The sequence below is a fragment of the Toxorhynchites rutilus genome, chromosome 1 (genome assembly GCF_029784135.1).
Source record: "Toxorhynchites rutilus septentrionalis strain SRP chromosome 1, ASM2978413v1, whole genome shotgun sequence".
Taxonomy (NCBI): Eukaryota; Metazoa; Arthropoda; class Insecta; order Diptera; family Culicidae; genus Toxorhynchites; species Toxorhynchites rutilus.
This window is the reverse complement of record NC_073744.1, coordinates 200,208,726-200,229,320: the sequence shown is the minus strand read 5'-3', so window position 1 is coordinate 200,229,320 and position 20,595 is coordinate 200,208,726. Positions and strand designations below refer to the sequence as shown.

Here is a 20,595-nt window from a genome sequence, read left to right as displayed (position 1 = left end):
TAACAGGGGATATCACCGGAGGGGCTTGTCCTTGAACTTTGGGAGTGGTCACATTTTTGCGCCGGGGATTCCCTTGGAAAATGAACGGTGTGCCCCCGTTAGCTGTGTCCGCTTCTATTTCGTCAACGGGCAACGTGGCGAAGACATTTTGTGTGTTGATTGGTTGTTGTTGTTGGGCCCGTGGAGAAGCGCCCTTTAAAATATCCGCAAAAGTGCGTTTCGAGCGTTCCTTCAAAGAGCGCTTCTGTTTCTCCCAGCGACTCTTGTAAGTTTCACACACTGAGAGCTCGTGTGGGGATCCCCCGCAATATGGACATTTATGCTCAGTCGCACTGCAGGATTTCCCCTCATGTTGCTCTCCGCAAGTGGCACAGCGCTCCTTGTTGGCACAATAATCTGAAGTGTGACCAACTGACTTGCATGTCATGGGCTTTGGCACGAAGAATCGCACAGGCAATCTCAATTTGCCCACCATGACGTAGTCAGGTAGAGCGGAACCAGCAAAAGTTACTCGAAACGAGTCTGACGGCGTGAATTTAGTTTTTCCCTCTTCCTGGGATACTTTTCCTAGTTGGCGGCTGTCCAAAATTTTAACACCCACCAACGGGAGTCTTTTAAATTTACCAACTCCTTCTTTTATCATTTCGCACGTCAGACCAGTTTCAGTTACCACCCCCGAGATTTCTACGTCATGGGAGGGCACGTAGACGCGATACTCTAGGGAGAATCTCTCGTCGATCACAATTGCATTCGCGTGTTTCCGATCACTCACGACAACACGCAGTTTGTTCGGTCTAACCTTAGAGATTTCGACCACGGAGGAATATAATCTTGCCAGATCTTTCGAAACCTGAATGACATTAATTGACTTTCCTTTTGGTTTAGGCCGGAAAAAAACAACCCATGGACCAGCTCCAAGTGCATCGTCTGGATAGACCTTGACACGAGGAGAGGAAACAACTGAGGGGGAGGACGAGGTCGATTGTTGAACGGGAGCGGGATCAGTTGGGCTGGGAGGCAAGTTCGGTAGTAGAGCGGAAGCGGGAGCAGGAGATTGAGGGGGCGAGGAGGAAAAGTTTGCCAATTTTCTTGAGGGGGGCTTGTTAAGGTAGATTACCTCTTTCTCTGAAGTGACATCTTCTGAGGGGGGAACGCGTTTAAGCGACTTCCCAGCCCCCGTTGTAGCTAGTGAGGAGGAAACAGTAGTTTCAATCTCCATGTCAACATGACATTCTGCCATTACGGCAGTTATAAAATAATATAATTTTTATTTTTTTTTGTATTTCTAAACCTAATATATATTATACCTAAATCGCACATCAATGCGAATGAATTGAAACGGTGTCCCAATCGAACCGCGTGGCAATCGCTCGGCACAGATGCAACGGTATATCGCACCAAAACACGATGATGGAATCGATGACGATGCTAAAGCACACACAGCGATGATACGGCACACGCACCGCGTTCGCCGTGGAGGACTTCTTCCTCACGCTGGTAGTGATTGCTGCTCTCCTCACTCGCGCAATAAAGAGAACCCCGTTAGGGCGAAATAACTTCACCAGCCACGAACTGATAACGGTATAATCTCCACTCTATAATAGACGCGAACAAATTTGCGACCGATGTCTTCGGACTGCGCGAGCTGAATGAACCAAAGAGGAAATGAAAAAGCTCAATTTCATATCTGAGACAATAACCAATATTCGTGATACGGTTGCTTTGCAGATAAACAGTGCATTGGAAGAAGCTAAACATGTTTTGGAAACGAGCCTTAATACTGCTCTTCAAGAACATATGAATAAGCTTGAGAGCAGTGTGGCTAGAATTGTGGAAAAAAATATATTGAACAAAAAACATGAAATTGAAAGTCAAAATATAGTTGCAATGAACAGGAAAAGAAGTGTTGAAAGCGATACGCGATCGGAATCTGATTTTAATCCTAGAAGGAAAATAAAGATTCTGTCGAATAGTAATGATAAACCAATTCTCATTGAAACCAAAAATGACGAGGTTTTTCATACTACTGACACATTATCTTTCGCGAACGTTGTTTCGAGAAATCCCAAGATATCAGAAAAACGTAAGGCTGGTCCTGTTATTGTTGTTAAACCGGTAGAGTCGATTCAAAGTAACGATAGTACCCGAAATGAAATAAAGAAAAAACTCGATCCAAAAATACATAATGTCCGCAGCTTTCGAAACGGGAAAGAAGGCTCGATTGTTATAGAGTGTGCAACAGTAGAAAAATGTAATTCGATAAAATCCGATATTGAAAGCAAATTAGGTGAAAAACATAAAGCTGTTGTCCCGAAACCATTAAAACCAAAAGTGAAAATTTTGGGAATGTCTGATCGGTATTCCTCTGATGTTTTCATAGACTTGTTGAAAAGTCAAAATGAAAACATCGGGATAGGTGACGTTAATGTGGTTACTATCTATGAGAATCCACGCTTCAAGTACAATAAATATAACGTAGTGCTTGAAGTTGACAGTAAGTCTTTCAAAAATTTAATTAGCGCTGCAAAAGTCAACATAGGATGGGATCGGTGTCCCGTAGTAGAAACATTCAATGTTATTAGGTGCTTCAAATGTGGATAATTCGGCCATATAAGTAAAAATTGTCCAAATGATGAAAAATGTTCTAAATTCATTCAACAACAACATTCCACATCTGAATGTTCATCGATATCGACCGAATGCGTTAACTGCCGAAAAATGAATAAAGAACGTAAGCTAAATTTGGACGTCGGTCATCCAGCATATAGTACAGACTGCCCAGCTCATAGAAACATTATAGAAAAGAGGAAATCTATCATTCGGTACGAACAATAGCAAACAACGACAAGTGCTCGAAGTAAAAACTCTAATATTCTGTATTTCAATATTGCTGGGTTGCCTACACACTTCAGTGAACTGAAACTAATTGTAGGTAACGAACGTCCATCGTTGGTATTTCTCACAGAAACTCATATAGTGAAGTGTTCGTAATAATTATATATTTACCTTGACTGGTATAATGAGTAAATTATAATCTGAGTGTATATTCCGTTTAACGGTCACCAACACAGTTATGGTGTAAATGTCATAACGCAGACGAAGGTCTGAACGAAGCGAGAGATAAAAAGTAAAGGCATTCGTATTCGAGTGCTCACTCCGAACAGTTGGTTTATTTTAATCAGTGAAAGAAAGAATATAACAAGTGGCGACGAGGAAAAAGGACTCCAAAAGAAAGGACGGCGAGGAATCATTTTCAATTGGTATTATACATCCTTGTACCATTGAAAAAGAATATAAAAGCATCGCAGCCCATAGACGCCAACGGACGCCATTACGCTGAAGGAATAATAGATTTATTATTCCTTTGTTATCGGATTGAGGTGTCCTGTCGTAGCTCCTGGTGAGTTTCCAGCGCTTCCACTTCATCCTTATCATCAGCGCAATCGATCTGGTTTGAATAGTGGCTCGTTTTTGTCGGCTCGTCCTTCTTGAGCAGTGTCGGATCAGGCTGCACTGCAGCATCAATTTGTGCGCTAGCCAAAGGGTGAAGTCCGCTAGCAGATACAGTAATTTCAATCCGAGTCGGCAACAGCTGAGAGGTGTTTCTGGTGAGTCAGTTTTTTTCTTTACCTTTTTCTGAAGAATAAGTGGCAGTCATTATCTGCGATAATTTTTATTTTTCTTACAATACAATATGGCTCAATCGAATATTAATAGTATTTTGGAACCATTCCGCAAGGGAAATTCCTTTAGTGACTGGGTTGAACGTTTAGGTTTTTTCTTTAATATGAATAAGGTTCTCGAGGGGGAGAAACGAGACCATTTCATAACCTTGAGTGGCCCTGTAATTTTTAGAGAGCTTAAATTATTGTATCCCAACAGCAATTTAGCTGATGTTTCTTATGAAGATATGGTTGCTAAATTAAAGGCACGACTGGACAAGACCGAATCAGATCTTGTGCAGCGATTAAAGTTTAATGTGAGAGTACAGCAGCCGGATGAATCGTTAGAGGATTTCGTGCTGTCTGTGAAACTTCAAGCGGAATTCTGTAATTTTGAAAATTTCAAAGAAATGGCTGTTAGGGATCGCATTGTAGCGGGTGTTCATGATAAAGCTCTTCAGCAAAGACTTTTGAACGAAGAAAAACTTACCTTGCAAACTGCGGAAAAGTTGATTGCGACTTGGGAAATCGCTAAAAACAATGTAAAAAACATGGATTATAATAATACTGCAAGTCTAATAGCTTCGATGAAACCCAGAGGGAGTCCAATGGGATCAAGTATGCGGAAATTAGCAACTACTTTTGAACTAGCTGCCAGATCCAATGGTATGACTGGTGCTGAGCAGAACAAGGGTGCAGTTAAGAGCCGGTTAGGTTATTCACCGTACCAAAGTGATCATCGGCAAAATCAGCAATGGCAGAGCAGGCACGGGCAGAATCGGCAATGGCAAAGTCGTGAACAGGACAAGCATAGGAATTATCAATCGAGTCGTCGAGATTACTCGCAGTTTGTATGCGATTTCTGCGGTGTCAAGGGACACATTAAGCGGAAATGTTTCAAATTGAAAAACATGCAAAGGAACGCGGTTAATATGGTTAATACTGATAATGCTGAATCCAACCCAGATGACATTTTGAGTGCTATGGTCAACCGTATGCGAGCGGATTCAGAGAGTGAACATGATGTGGATGGTAAGGAAAATATATTTCAATGTATGCATGTGTTGTGTGTTGGTAAAATAAGTGAACCTTGTCTTTTGAAAATGAAAATTAATAACGTTTGGTTTGACATGGAGGTGGATTGTGGTTCGTCTGTAACTGTTATGAGTAAAAAACAATATTACGAAAATTTTTCTAAAGTTTTAGCGAAAAGTGAAAAGAAATTGGTTGTTGTGAATGGGTCAAAACTTATGATTGAAGGTGAAGTAGATGTATTGGTGAATTTTAAAGGAAATTCTAAAATTTTAAGGCTTTTGGTGTTGGATACCAGCAACAATTTTACACCTTTGATTGGAAGGCCATGGTTGGATGTTTTTTTTCCAGATTGGAGGATTTTTTTTGTGAATTCCATTTGTTCTAATTTTGAAACAAATTGTACAGAAGAAGATGAAATTAAAATGAAGTACAAAGATGTTTTTGTTAAAAAATTTTCTTCCCCAATCCAGGGTTTTGAGGCGGATTTAGTTTTAAAATCTGAAGTTCCAATTTTTAAAAAGGCTTATCAAGTTCCTTTATCGTTTAAGGGATAAAGTCGTAGAATATTTACAGAAACTAGAAGATGAGAAGGTGATAACACCAATTAAGACGAGTGAATGGGCTTCCCCTGTAATTGTAGTAATGAAAAAGAATAATGAAATAAGACTAGTGATAGATTGCAAGGTTTCGATCAATAAATTTATTATTCCAAATACTTATCCTTTACCCACATCTCAAGATGTTTTTGCCGGTTTAGCTGGATGTAAGATTTTTTGCTCCTTGGATCTCGAGGGTGCTTATACTCAGTTGTCATTATCAGAGAGATCCAAAGAATTTATGGTAATAAATACTATTAAAGGGCTTTACAAATACAACCGCTTACCACAAGGCGCGTCATCCAGTGCTGCAATTTTCCAGCAAGTAATGGATCAGGTTCTACATGGAATTGAGCATGTTTCAGTATATTTGGATGATGTTTTGATCGCAGGTAAAGACTTGAACAATTGCAAAGAAAAACTGTTAATGGTGCTGGACAAACTTCAGAAAGCCAATATCAAAGTAAACTGGGACAAATGTCGATTTTTTGTAACGGAATTAGTTCATCTGGGACATATTATCAGCGAAAATGGTTTGAGGCCATGTTTAGACAAAATTTCTACAATAAATAAAGCAAAGTTGCCTCAAAATGAGACGGAACTGAAGTCATTTTTAGGATTAATCAATTACTATCATAAATTCATTCCTAATTTGTCTTCGAAGCTTTATTATTTATATAAATTATTGAAAACAGATGTTAAATTTAACTGGGATCGCAATTGTAATGAAGCCTTCATAGAAAGTAAAAAAGCACTCGTGGAAGCACAATTTTTAGAATTTTATGATCCCAATAAGCCAATTGTAATAGTTTCTGATGCTTCCGGTTATGGCTTGGGTGGAGTGATGGCTCATCTAATTGACGGTGTTGAAAAACCAATTTATTTCACATCTTTTTCGTTGAATGCAGCTCAACAAAAATATCCAATTCTGCATTTGGAGGCATTGGCTTTGGTTTGTACTGTGAGAAAGTTTCATAAGTTTGTGTTTGGCAAAAAGTTTTTTATTTATACAGATCATAAACCTTTAGTCGGCATTTTCGGTAAAGAAGGAAAGAATACAATTTATGCTACTAGATTGCAGAGATTTATATTGGAACTGTCGATTTACGAATTTGAAATTAATTATAGACCTTCAAAACGCTTGGGAAACGCTGATTTTTGTTCACGTTTTCCATTAGATCAACCTGTCCCTGTTGAATTTGACTTGAATATAATCAATAGTATTAATTTTAGTAGGGAAATTCCTATAGATTTTACTGTGATAGCTAGTAAAACCAAAGAAGATGAATTTTTACAGAATGTTATTTCATTCATGACAAATGGTTGGCCCGCAAAAGTAAACAAGCAATACATAGATGTGCATGCTAATCAGCAAGATTTAGAATTGGTGGATGAATGTCTACTATATCAAAATAGAGTAGTAGTACCTGTAGCAATGAAAAAACGAATTTTAAAACTTTTACATGCCAATCATGCAGGGATTGTTAAAATGAAGAGACTAGCTAGACAATGTGTTTATTGGTTTGGTGTAAATTCCGACATTGAAAATTATGTAAAGGCTTGCGATATATGCAACAGTATGATGATTGTACCAAAGACAAAAACTGAGTCCAAGTGGATACCAACAACAAGACCTTTTAGCAGAATCCACATTGATTTTTTCCATTCGAGCACCGCACATATCTGTTAGTGGTTGATAGTTATTCTAAATGGGTTGAGATAGAGCTGATGCGCGATGGCACAGACTGTAAGAAGATTTTGATAAAATTAGTAGCGCTATTCGCTAGGTTTGGATTACCAGACGTTGTGGTATCAGACGGAGGTCCTCCATTCAATGCGCATGCTTTTGTGAACTTTTTGAAGCAACAAGGAATTAATGTTCTAAAGAGTCCACCGTATAATCCATCTAGCAATGGACAAGCTGAAAGATTGGTGAGAACTGTAAAAGATGTACTTAAAAAGTTTTTAATTGATCCTGAATTTACACATCTGCATGCAGAGGATCAGATCAGCTTATTCTTAATGAATTATAGAAATAACTGTCTTTCCTTTGATAGAAATTTTCCTTCCCAAATGATTTTTTCTTATAAGCCTAAAACAATATTGGATTTGCTTAATCCAAAAAATTATTATAAAAAGTTTTTGTGGGAAGAACATAAGCATTATGATCAGACTACTAATGAAAAAGTCCCAGTAATTGATGATTTTGGTTCGAAGGATGGCGGGAATATCCCGAAAAGCCTAATAGATCCTTTCGACAATCTGACACCGGGGGATGAAGTTTGGTTCAGAAACCATAACCCTCATCATACAGCTAAATGGATCAAAGCAGATTTTATTAAAAGGCTTTCCCGCAATACTTTTCAGATTCAAATTGGAAACGTGCTAGCTATGGCGCATCGCGGTCAACTACGAATGAGTAAATGTGATGGTACTCACGAAAAACCCAATATTCGCTTGGTCCGGCAACGGCCGAGGCTAGACATCAGTGGTACCAGCCAGGAGGAGATTCACGGGTTCTCAAACGAAGAGATCCGGTGTAGGAGGAAAAGAAAAATCATGGTTGAAAGTTCAACGCAAGATATCGATGAATTGCCGAATGGTTTTCCAAGGCGCTCGAAAAGAATAAGAAGAGCGAATGTTAACGAAGATTATATTTATAATGTTGTTCACAGTTAGTGATGTCGAATTATTGTATTAGCATTAGTGAAGATTCTTGAATTATTTAAAATGGATTATAAATGTATATTTGAATTTTTTGAAACATGAAGTAAAAAGTCCTGAGAATAGTTAGAATTCTGAGCTTCCAAAAGGGGAAGAGCTGAAGTGTTCGTAATAATTATATATTTACCTTGACTGGTATAATGAGTAAATTATAATCTGAGTGTATATTCCGTTTAACGGTCACCAACACAGTTATGGTGTAAATGTCATAACGCAGACGAAGGTCTGAACGAAGCGAGAGATAAAAAGTAAAGGCATTCGTATTCGAGTGCTCACTCCGAACAGTTGGTTTATTTTAATCAGTGAAAGAAAGAATATAACAATAGTAGATGCGGAAGCTTGCGACCAATACTATATTTTGGGTTATAGAGTTGTTTTTTGCTTGTCGCACTCCAAACATACTGGAGGGGTTGCTATGTATATCCAGGAATCAATATGTTTCAACATTCGGTTCAACGAAGCGATTGATAACAATTGGTTTTTGGGTATTGTTATCGAGAGCGGCAATCAGATTGGAAATTACGGACTATTATACCACTCTCCCAGTTCTAGTGACCAGCGTTTTATTGAACTTTTATATAACTGGTTAGAGCATTTTTTAAATTTCTGTGGAATTAATATTATCGCAGGTGATTTCAATGTTAATTTGTTTGATGACTCATTTGCAGTGCCTGATGAATTATTTCGGATTAAAACAAACGGTTTTTGAAGCTAAACGAATTACCCAGTACAGCAAAACACTGATTGATCATGTTTATACAAATTTCGACACGGTTCAATCATTTACCGTTGATGAACTGAAAATAACTGATCATGAAACTATATACCTTAAAAGAATTTGTTTTGTACTAGAAAAGTCGGCTGGCATTGATGACGTCAATGCACAAGTTGCTCACTGAAAATAACTGATCATGAAACTATATTTATTAATTTCCATGATACTAACTGTGAAACAAATGATAGAGTTTTGACAAAGTGCTGGAAGAATTATTCCAAAGAGGCTCTGTGTGCGCTTGTAACTAGAAGCTTGGATTCTTATCCGGTATCGGGTGATTTAGAAACCAGGGCATCTTTTCTTACAGATTCTCTGCGAACATGTACTAAAAAACTAGTCAAACTTAAGTTGGTCGAGACTGAAAACACGAGCTTTTGGTATTGTCTTGACTTAGTGAGAATGAAACGTACGAGGGATAGATTTTTTTTTTTTTTTATCCAAAATATATATTTTTATTAAGGCTCATATGGCGTCAACCTGACGGGGCCGGGAGTTCAATATTTCGACAATGTTTGCCTTATAACTATGTTAGTAATATGTAACCGATTACTCGCGGTTGTCTCGAGGTTAGTATTACAAGTGTTTTCGTAATTGTGATGTTGCTGTCTTCAATGATCTGTACCTGTGCCCGACACGGGATACTTCCTATTGGGATGCAGCTGACCATTAATCAGCAACGCCCCCCTAGTCTGTACCCCATATCTAGCGTGGTGCGTCTTCTCGAGGAATCCAGGATAGAATGGTCACTAGCCGGCGCAATCATCAGCTCGTGTAGAGTTGTCATGAGCGGTACAACCTTTGGCTTTTGTTGAATCATCAGTGGACTGCACAACCTTTGGCCCGTGTATCTGTAAAGAGTGTGTGTATGTATTGCCGCGACTAAGTAAAAGTTTATAGATCGAATAGGAGGGATACGAAATAGGGACACAACGAAGGAAAAATCATTAAACGTTGACATTGGCGTTCCTGAGGAACAGGTATAGATGAAGCAGAAGATCAGGATCACGGCTACCTAAGATATCCCGGACGGGGATATCCGATTGTCTGCCTTTTGCTCTCAGTGCTCTAGAGAGCTGAGAGCGAGCAGCATGGAACCGGATACACGACCAGACAACATGCTCGATGTCGTGGTAGCCATCGCCACAATCACAAAGATTGTTTGCTGCGAGCCCAATTCGATAGAGATGCGCGTTTAGGTTGTAGTGATTGGACATAAGCCGAGATATCACGCGAATGAAATCACGACCGACATTCAATCCCTTAAACCAAGCTTTCGTCGAAACCTTAGGGATAATCGTGTGTAACCAACGACCGAACTCATCTTCACTCCACATGCGCTGCCAACTAACGAGTGTGTCCTGACGAGGAATGTGAAAAAATTCGTTATAAGTAATTTGCCTTTCAAAAAGTGTGCCTTCTGAAGCGCCCACCTTAGCTAGCGAGTCCGCTTTCTCATTCCCCGGAATCGAGCAATGAGAGGGAACCCATGCTAAGGTAATCTTGAATAATTTTTCGACCAAAACACTCAATAGATGTCTTATTCTTGTTAGGAAATAAGATGAGCGTTTATCAACTTTCATTGAGCGGATTGCCTCTATTGAGCTGAGACTGTCTGAAAAAATAAAATAGTGGTCGATGGGCAATGTTTCAATGATCCCTAATGCGTAATATATCGCACCCAGTTCAGCGACATATACGGAACAAGGATCTTTGAGTTTGAAAGAGGCACTGGAATTTTCATTGAAAATGCCGAAGCCAGTGGACCCGTTTATGCATGAACCGTCAGTAAAGAACATTTTATCAGATCTAACTTTCCCATATTCTGCCGAAAATATCTCCGGAATGTAATCGGAGCGTAGATGATCTGGGATTCCATGGATCTTTTGTCGCATGGACAGATCAAAATTGACAGAGGAATTGCAAAAGTATGGGAAGCAAACTTGGTTGGAGATGCCCGGTGAAGGGTGCACTTCATGGGTAAGGTACTCATGGTATAGAGACATAAAACTTGACTGAGGAGTCAGTTGGAGTAGATTTTCGAAGTTATCAATCACCAATGGATTCATGATCTTGCAACGGATGAGAAATCTGTAGGATAATTCTGTGAACCGAAGAGTAAGCGGGGGTACTCCTGCCAAGACTTCGAGACTCATCGTATGTGTCGAATGCAAACACCCCATGGCTATACGCCAGCAACGATATTGTATTCTTTCCAGCTTGAGAATATGAATCCTGGCAGCTGATCGGAAGCAAAAACTGCCATATTCTAACACTGATAATATCGTTGTTTTGTATAACTGAATGAGGTCTCCTGGATGGGCGCCCCACCATGTTCCGGTTATTGTTTGGAGAAAATTGATTCTTTGCTGGCATTTCTGTTTCAAATACGCAATGTGTATTCCCCAGGTACATTTAGAGTCAAAATATACTCCAAGGTATTTGAAAAACATCGAGTGCTTGATCGTTTTGCCGGATAGGTGAAGCTGGAATTGGGCGGGTTCGTGCTTCCTAGAAAAAAGGACCATTTCAGTTTTCTCCGTAGAGAATTCGATACCCAGCTTGAGAGCCCACGTGAACAGGTTGTTCAGGATATCTTGCAAGGATTTTTGCAGAACGGCGGGATTAGTACCGGTGATGGAAATAACTCCATCGTCTGCAAGTTGTCTCAACGTGCAATCTCTAGTTAGACAATCATCTATATCATTGACGTAAAAACTGTACAAGAGGGGGCTTAGGCAGGAGCCTTGTGGGAGGCCCATAAAACTGTAACGAGAAGATTTCAAGCTGCCATGATTGAAAAACATGTGCTTTTCTGAGAGTAAATTGTACAAGAAATTATTCAGAATTGGTGAAAGTCCACGATTATGAAGTTTCTCTGAGAGAATTTCCATGGAAACTGAATCAAATGCCCCTTTGATATCGAGAAAAACGGAAGCCATTTGTTCTTTGCGAGCAAATGCGATTTGGATTTCAGAAGATAGCAGCGCGAGACAATCGTTCGTCCCTTTACCTCGGCGGAAGCCAAACTGCGTATTTGACAGCAAATTGTTCGTTTCAACCCACTTGTCCAAACGAAGTAGAATCATTTTCTCTAACAATTTACAACGAATACAGGATAACATTGCAATCGGCCTATACGAGTTGTAATCGCATGCCGGCTTGTTGGGTTTCCGTATGGCTATCACTCTCACTTGTCTCCAGTCATGCGGGACAATATTCAGCTCCAGAAACTTGTTGAACAAGTTCAGCAAACGCTGTTTTGCCAAGTCGGGAAGATTCTTCAACAAGTTGAATTTAATCTTGTCCGACCCCGGAGCTGAATTGTTACATGAGAGGAGGGCAATTGAGAATTCCACCATCGAAAAATTCTCATAGTCGCATTGGAGTGGAATGTCGCGTACGACGCTTTGTGCAGGAACGGAATCGGGACAAACCTTTCTTGCAAATTTGAAAATCCAACGGTCAGAGTATTCCTCACTTTCATTTGTATGGTTCCAGCCACGCATTCTCCTAGCCGTATTCCAAAGAGTGCTCATAGCTGTCTCCCTTGACAAACCATTGACGAACTTCCGCCAATATCCACGCTTTTTTGCTTTAATCAGACCTTTTAGTTTGGCTTCTAGAGCTTGGTACTTTCGAAACCATTCCACTAATCCAGTTTTCCTGAATTTTTTGAAAGCGGATGATTTTTCAAGGTAGACCTTTGAGCACTCCTTGTCCCACCAAAGTGATGGAGGACGACGTCGGAAAGTGGTAGCAGGAACACGTTTCTTTTGAGCTTGAAGTGCGCTTTCGTAAATCAAACTCGATATAAAGTTATACTCTTCGAGTGGAGGAAGTTCATGCATTGAAACAAGTGCTTCAGATATTGTTTCTGCAAATTTTCTCCAGTCAATATTTTTCGTGAGGTCATACGCAATATCGACTGACTCACGAGAACCTGATTCATTGGCGATCGATAAAATTATTGGCAGGTGATCACTACCGTGGGGTTCTTGGATTACCTTCCACGTGCAATCCAGGGATAATGAAGAAGAGCAAAGTGATATGTCTAGCATACTTGCCCGTGCAGGAGGGTTGGCTATCCTAGTTGCTTCCCCTGTATTTAAAACTGTCATGTTGAAGTTGTCGCACAGATCATAAATCAACGTGGCACGGCTGTCATCATAGTGTGACCCCCATGCTGTTCCATGGGAGTTGAGGTCACCTAAGATTAGCCGCGGCTCCGGCAATGCCGCGATGATATCAAAAAACTGATGGCGGCCGACCATGGTTCTTGGAGGAATATATATCGAGGCAATGCAGAAGTCTTTGCCATTGATTTGTGTCTGTCAAGCGACAACTTCAATGCCTATCATCGATGGGAGAGTGACTCTATAGAAGGAGTGACATTTTTTGATCCCCAATAGTACGCCACCAAACGAGTCATTTCGATCGAGGCGAATAATGTTGAAATCGTGGAAATTCAGCTCGTCGGCTGAAGAAAGCCATGTTTCACAGAGGGAAAATACATCACAGTTAGAACTATGAACTAAAAATTTTAATTGATCTAGTTTAGGGATGATGCTTCTGCAATTCCACTGTATTACAGTGGTCAAATCCTTGACCTCTTGCACTGAATCAGGCATCGAGGGAAATGAACGCTGCTAAAAAACCACATTTTTCTTTCAAAAATGTTCTCACAATCGGAAGCAAACATAATACTATGCTTTTAAGAGGGTCATTTATATTTAGAGCATTTAAAATGTTGTCCACCAGGTCAGAAAGCGCAAGCAAACCAGATTGTGGCTGTTGCCTCGACCGCGAAAATGGAACAGACCGGGTGGGTGCTGCTCCGGGAAGTGTTGAGGACCCCTGGTGCGTGGAAGAACAGCTTAAACCAGGAGGTACTTGCTTCGGTCTATTCTCAGCACGTTCAATTCGAGTTTTCATTCCAACTTGGGAAGTTTCGGTCGTCTTTCTGGGGAGTGAAGGAAAAGAAGTAATTTTTCTTTTCCTGACGGCACCCTGCGATGTACCGGAACTTCCTGCATTGGGAGCGTCAGCAACAGGCTCGTCGTTCTGCAGAATGGAGTAGGGATTGTCCTGAGTCGTTGGAACGGAACTCTTAAGCATTTCTGCATAAGTCCGCTTGGAACGTTCCTTTAAGGAACGCTTGATTTTTTCTCCTCGTTGTTTGTACACCGGGCATTGAATAATATCAAGAGGAGTCCCGCCGCAATGAAGACACTTGTGCTCTTTCGCGCAAGGATTCTCATCATGGCTCTCTCCACAATCTGCGCAACGTTTTTTATTGCAACAATAGGCGGCCGTGTGACCGAGTTGCATACATTTGTTGCATTTCATTACCCGGGGTACAAACAACCGAACAGGTAAACGAAGTGCACCTATTGCAACGTAGTTTGGAAGGGCGGAACCCTCAAATGTCACACGAAAAGAGTTTGTCCGATTGAGAACACTTTTGTCATTTTTAAGTGACACAGATTTCAGTCGATCGCATGCAAGAATCTTCACAGTTTTTAGTGAAGAGTTCTTGAAGGGATAGATGTTACAAAAAGTTTCGTAGCACTAATAGTGCTATCGATTGGCGTTATTATACAGTTGCTCGCAATAATTATTCGAGATCGTTGAAAAAAGCCAGAACAGATCATATCCAGAGAAAGATCGACTAGAACAAAAATAATAGCAAACAGTTGTGGAAAATTTTAAAAAGGTTGGTGAAATCTAAAAACAGTTGCCCGCGATCCATAACTTTCGAGAATTCAGTTATAACATCAGAAAACCTAATAGCCAATAAGTTCAATTCATATTTCGTTGACAGTGTTTCACTTATTAATGAAAGTATCGATTTGGTAAGTGAACCTGACGAAATAGTACAGCCGACGGCCAGTGGATGTAAACTGGATTGTTTTCACCCAATAACTTTTGCGGACCTTAAAAGAATTTGTTTTGTACTAGAAAAGTCGGCTGGCATTGATGACGTCAGTGCAAAAGTTGTTCAAAATTGCTTTCATGTTATTGGACATTCCCTGCTGGACCTGATAAATGATTCTTTAAGAACTGGGCACGTGCCCATAGTTTGGAAGGAATCGTTAGTGGTTCCAATACAAAAAAACTATAGAAAAACTGCTAGAATTAGTCGTTAATGGCCAGCTGGTGAACTATTTGAATAATAACTCATTACTAGCACCACAGCAATCGGGATATCGGGAATCATATTCCTGTGAAACCGCCTTGAATTTGGTGTTAGCTAAGTGGAAGGAATATATCGAGAACAAAGAAGCGGTCATTGCAGTGTTTTTGGATTTGAAACGCGCATTTGAAACTATTTCCAGGCCCTTGTTGTTACAGACTCTGCGGGGCTTTGGTATGGAGGGTTCGGCATTCAAATGGTTTGAAAGTTATTTGAGTAAGAGAACTGTTTTTGCTAATTCTGTTTCTGAATCAATAGCTAGTACGTTCGGTGTTCCACAAGGAAGCGTGTTGGGGCCTATTTTATTCATAATGTACATAAATGACATGAAACGAGTCTTACGTTTTTGCGATATGAATTTATTTGCGGACGATACCGTTTTGTTCATAGCAGCCAGAAAATTGGAATCCGCAGCATTGCACTTAAATGGAGATTTGCATTGTCTTAGTATTTGGTTGAATTATAAGCAGTTAAAATTAAATGTTGGAAAAACCAAGTACATGGTATTTTCTTCGAGATATTATAACCGAGTGTTTGGTAGAGATAAATGGTGAGACACTTGATCGCGTTAGAGAGATAAAGTATCTTGGTGTTACTATAGATGACAAACTGCTTTTTAAGTCTCACATAGATAATGTCATCAAAAAAATTGCAAAAAATACGGTATCATGTTCCGTTTAAGAAACGAGTTGACAATTTCGAGTAAAGTTCAATTATATAAATCAATAATATCGCCACACATAGACTTCTGTTCATCCATTCTTTTTCTTGCTAACGAAACACAAATGTTGAGGCGTTATAATAGATTCACTTCTTCAGCTTTCATGCTAAACACGCTTCAATGGCTATCTGTGAAGCAAAGGATTGTATATTTAACTATGGTGTTCGTTTTCAAAATTATAAATGGATTGCTGCCTCGATATTTGTGTGATCGAATTGAAAGAAGTGATATTCATAGATATAATACCAGAAATGCAGACGAAGCACGAACACCTAACTTCTTAAGTAGAGTGTCACAGAACTCCCTATTTTTTAAAGGTGTAACTTATTTCAATTCGATGCCTAGGCACATTAAAAAAGCAACCACATTAGTGGATTTTAAACGACAGTGTATTTCACATATCAAAAATGTAATATAAATGGTTAAATTGTAATGAACGAAGTTGTTTTTAACGAATTGTGTTGGTGTATGTGTATGAAAGAATGAACTGCCATCTTCGTCCCAATGATAATGAAGGATTTTTTGTATGTTAAAGAAATGAAAAGAGAAAAAAAAGAAAGTAGTCTACATAAGTTTGAGCACGCGCGCGATAATGCAGCCATGAGAAATCTGAATTGTGATAGCGATTGGAACATGGTAGAGTTTGTTTTTATTGTGGAATTGGATATGTTAATTTCGTTAAAAAGAAGCACAGCTATGATTGGGGTTCGTTTAAGATCGAGGGAACGACTGTTGTCAAGTAAAGAAGGCTCAATAGCTATTTCTGAAGGATCAAGCAGACAACCGTCAGAATGAAGGGATAGGCTACAACCTGAAATTCATCCAACGGGTCAAATGTTCGATTAATCTGAAAAGTTAATAGTCTGCCAATTTTGGCAGTCAGTTTACAGTGAACTCAGAAGATGCTATGGGATAGCTTGACGGGACAGCAGGCGTTTCTTCTTGAGATTTAACTGAACTGAAAGATTTGCTGTGACTTCTTACAAACATGTCCGAAGAAACTTTTGAATAGACGAAGCTAAGTGAAATACCGATATCACAAAGAGGTGATTTCATATCTGCAAATTAAATCAGTTCATTTTTATTTGTAAAACTGGTTATGTATTAATTAACTATCAACTAGATAATCGACCAACTCAAACCTATGTAAGGGAATGAGGCGAGACCTTCATTATAATATATCTGCTATTTCCTGCAATGTATTTCCACGACAGTTCATATTTATTATCATTGTACGTGTAACAAAAATTTTTTCTTTCCTCTAACTTGCCATTTTGATAAAAAAAACCTTTTCAAAAATCAATAAAACAAGCACCAACTCTGCCCATGCAGTGGTTAAGTTTTGACACCAATCACTGTCGAAAAAAAGTGCGCTTATTCGCAAAGATCTAACTAACAAGGCTAATTTGATCGGAGAAATTTAAGGTGTAAACTCAATTTTGCGATGCCTAGAAAACGAACGTGATGAATTAAAGAGGCTTCAAACTTTTCAGCTCATTCGCCTCTACTAGAATAGAGATTGTTTTCAATTTTTAGGAATAAACAATTAGCAGAAAACTCTTCGCGGAATTTTATTGCACGTAAATGTGTGAGTAATTAATGTGCATCAAAAGAATCAAAATATTTTATACCAAATAAATGGAGAGTATAGTCAAGTAGCCATTGTACACTCAAATTTGCGATTGACTGTATGTCATGAAACTAACTATCGAGCAATTGAAAAATTCCAATCGTTATCCAAACGGAAATACCGCATTCTGATTGATCGTTATCGTGGATACATCCTGTATTTCCGAAATCGAATTCTGGGGTCAGACAGGGGACAGAAAATGAAGAATATCTCGGTCCATCAGCTCAACAAGAGCAGTTTTTCTGTAGATATCTCACAATCACTGCGACAAAGTATAACAAAACGTAGATACGTTTTATGACACCATGATAGTGGTTATTTTATTGGAGCTAAAACAACCCAAATGATGTCTGTTAAAAGATGAAGAGGGCTGAGATCAACTATGCTCCTATCGCACAAGTTTAACGGTGCCAGCTGTGCAAAATTCCGTTGATCAATATTCGTATAAATCATACAACGATAAACCAGACGCGGAGTGCCGAATGCATCCAAAGAATCGGAATATTCAAATCCCCTCGTCCCTGTCTGGCATCAAGTCGGCTATTCTCTCTTTCTGTTCTCACCGAACATAAAACAAAGCAAAACCAAATCCATATTTCATTATTCCAACAGGCTTCGCGTGATCCTTGATGAAATGACCTGTCCAAAGTCCGCCAACCGTGCAGTCGCCGTCCTTTGTTCACCACCATTTCGTTCGCCAAGGAAGCGGAAAAATGAGAATGGGAATCTCCCAGGAATAATGCTGAACAATGTTTGCTAACTCAATTGTGTAGTGAAAACGAATGGGTAATTAAACAATAAAGGCATACTGTTTGACTTTAGGGGGCAGAATTATCTCACCTTGCAAATATGCTGCATTGCACGGCGCTTATCACTTATCACTTATCAAATATCATTTAGGTGGGTCACAAATCAGGCTGATGTCGTAATATGTTTTCTTCGACTAGCTCTAGAGGAGAAGATGAAGTGGTTTAAATGAAATACAATACTAATTATCGGAGATACTCTCTGTCCCTCATCGATTTCTTTTGTGTTGTAACATACATATTGTTATGAAAAAAAAAATAGTGGTAGCCTTCACAATTGACCCCACTTCCCACCGGAAGTCGAACACTAAACACAACTCACCAAAAACCTCCATCGATGAAAGTCAACCGTAAAAAATGGGTGGGTTATATCTATGATATAACCGCAAGGTTGACGTGGGACTACTTTAGCTTAGCAATCATTTGTTTGTATTGATTGACTTTCTGATTGAATCAAACAATTTCCGAATTTGATATATTCAGTTGTGAGTAAAAAAATTGAATAAATGCCATATAAGGTCAATTCATGCATTGTGATAGATTATGTTCTTCGTTATAAGTAAATTTAATGACATTTCTTTTACGTTACGACAAAATATGTGAACGGAAGAATTATCAAACGATTATTTTATTTTACATTTCCCTCTGAAGGTTGCATCTCTCAAGTGTACGTACTTCTTGAACCGCGAATTCGCTTAATTTGATGAATTTCAGGCACTCAGTTTCGATTTTGATATGTACGTCGAACGCATATTGTTTAATCATCGTTTGACAACGGAGAAGGAAAATCAAAAACAGAATCCGAGAGTATTGGGTACATCCCATTCTCAGTGATTCGCACGGCATGTATGTCGGATTCCAAAATTGAGAGCGAATTGAACTATCGATCAATAAACAATCGTCGTATGGCCGCAGGTCAAAACTAGCCAGTACTGATTAAACAGACGGCCGATAGTAGTGTGTGCATATGCATGTCGCTTTGTACTGATTAAGTCGGCCAGTCAGACTATCGGCCAACAAAAAAAAACCCCGACTTGCATGAATTTTCAATGCCAATTTCCCCACGCTCCATGAATTTGAAGTATGTGTTAAGGAAATATATTCCAGCCAGAACAAAAATACTCCTGACTTGCATGAATTTGTAATGCCAGTTTCCCCACGCACCATTGATTTCAAGTCTACGTTAAGTAAACACATCAGAGTCGCAACAAAAATGCCCACGACTTACATGTATTCGCAATGCCAATTTCCCCACGCTCCATGGATTAAAAGTCCGTGTTAGGGAAACACATTTCAGTCAGAACAAAAATACTCCCGACTTTCATGTATTGGCAATGCCGATTTCCCCAATGCTGCTTGATTTTGATGGCTGTGTTGGGGAAACCGTAGGGGTAGTTAGGGCGTTTATATAACGCTTAACGTTTTACAGTAATTCAATTGTTTATCTAATGAAAAATAACATTTTATTAATTGCGATAGATGCGTAAAAATATTCCCTATCAGTTGATGCAAACATCTTTCCGATCCAGTAAGAAATGTTCGAGTTATAAGCATTCGGAATCTTTCATTTTTTCTGCATGTTCTGTGTTTAGGTTTTCATTTTACCCCCCATATACTCCGGTTAGACGTAGTCCCACGTCAAAAAATTATAGGAGGTTGTGTCCAAGACACGACCACATTGTTGACGTAGAACTACGCTGTTATTTTGCTCAAGTCGCTTGTTAATAACTTCGGATATTATTTCAGAATGCTGCGAAATTTTAGAAAAAACTGTTTGATAGAATGGTTTGTTCGCCATGAAATGATTTTTTTATTGTAGAATCAGTTGACGATAATTGATTGATGATTCATCCTTGCCCTCGAAGAACAATACACAAGCTGATCGCATGTCGCACTTTGTTTCATGTCAATGCATTGAAAATTTACCGCGAACACTATTCCAGTGTCCTATTTTTTTACAATCGACATACACTATTCCACATCTCATAACTACATCAATTTGTCTTTTGCACCGAATGGGAATAATAACAATGACAATACTTGCAAGTATCAAATACCATGGTACATGTTGTTTAGTATTGGCTCTGTGGAATCATACCACTAGACATCGTTCGTACAACGAAAACCAACCAGCACTAAACAAGCGTTCAACATAGCATGCATACAGAGCCATACATTAGTGGCTTGAAGCGACTAGGAATATAAACACTTCTCATCATTTTGCGCTAATCTCAAAAGAAACGCTCTCTGTTTATATTACTGGCTTCGAAAAAAATTGCATTACTTTCTCATGCTCGAGATGAACGTAGCTGTTATTCTTAGTGGAGAAAGTTTTGCTAGTGGCAAGCGAAACCCAATCACATACAAAATTCTAAAACAAATAAACGAAATAAATACTGTCTGTTAATCTCAATAACTTCGGAAGGACTTACATTGCTTCATTATGATCAAGA

General features: G+C 39.2%; 2 protein-coding genes across 4 annotated transcripts in view; both read left to right on the top strand.

The window, feature by feature from the left end:
• The window catches only part of LOC129767530 (chitinase-3-like protein 1), a 91,863-nt gene that overhangs the window by 34,667 nt on the left and 36,601 nt on the right, over positions 1–20,595 (top strand). The window lies entirely within an intron of this gene.
• On the top strand, positions 3,490–8,265 carry LOC129767540 (uncharacterized). Of its 2 annotated transcripts, none has more exons than XR_008741534.1 (2): positions 3,490–3,608; positions 7,661–8,265. XR_008741534.1 is itself a non-coding variant. In XM_055768549.1 (2 exons), exons 1-2 carry the CDS (start codon positions 3,695–3,697, stop codon positions 7,714–7,716), a joined length of 1,056 nt encoding a protein of 351 aa, XP_055624524.1. In that variant the 5' UTR covers positions 3,662–3,694; the 3' UTR covers positions 7,717–8,265. The 2 variants fall into 2 exon arrangements, 1 of the variants encoding a protein (XP_055624524.1); XM_055768549.1 differs by lacking the exon at positions 3,490–3,608 and adding an exon at positions 3,662–4,694.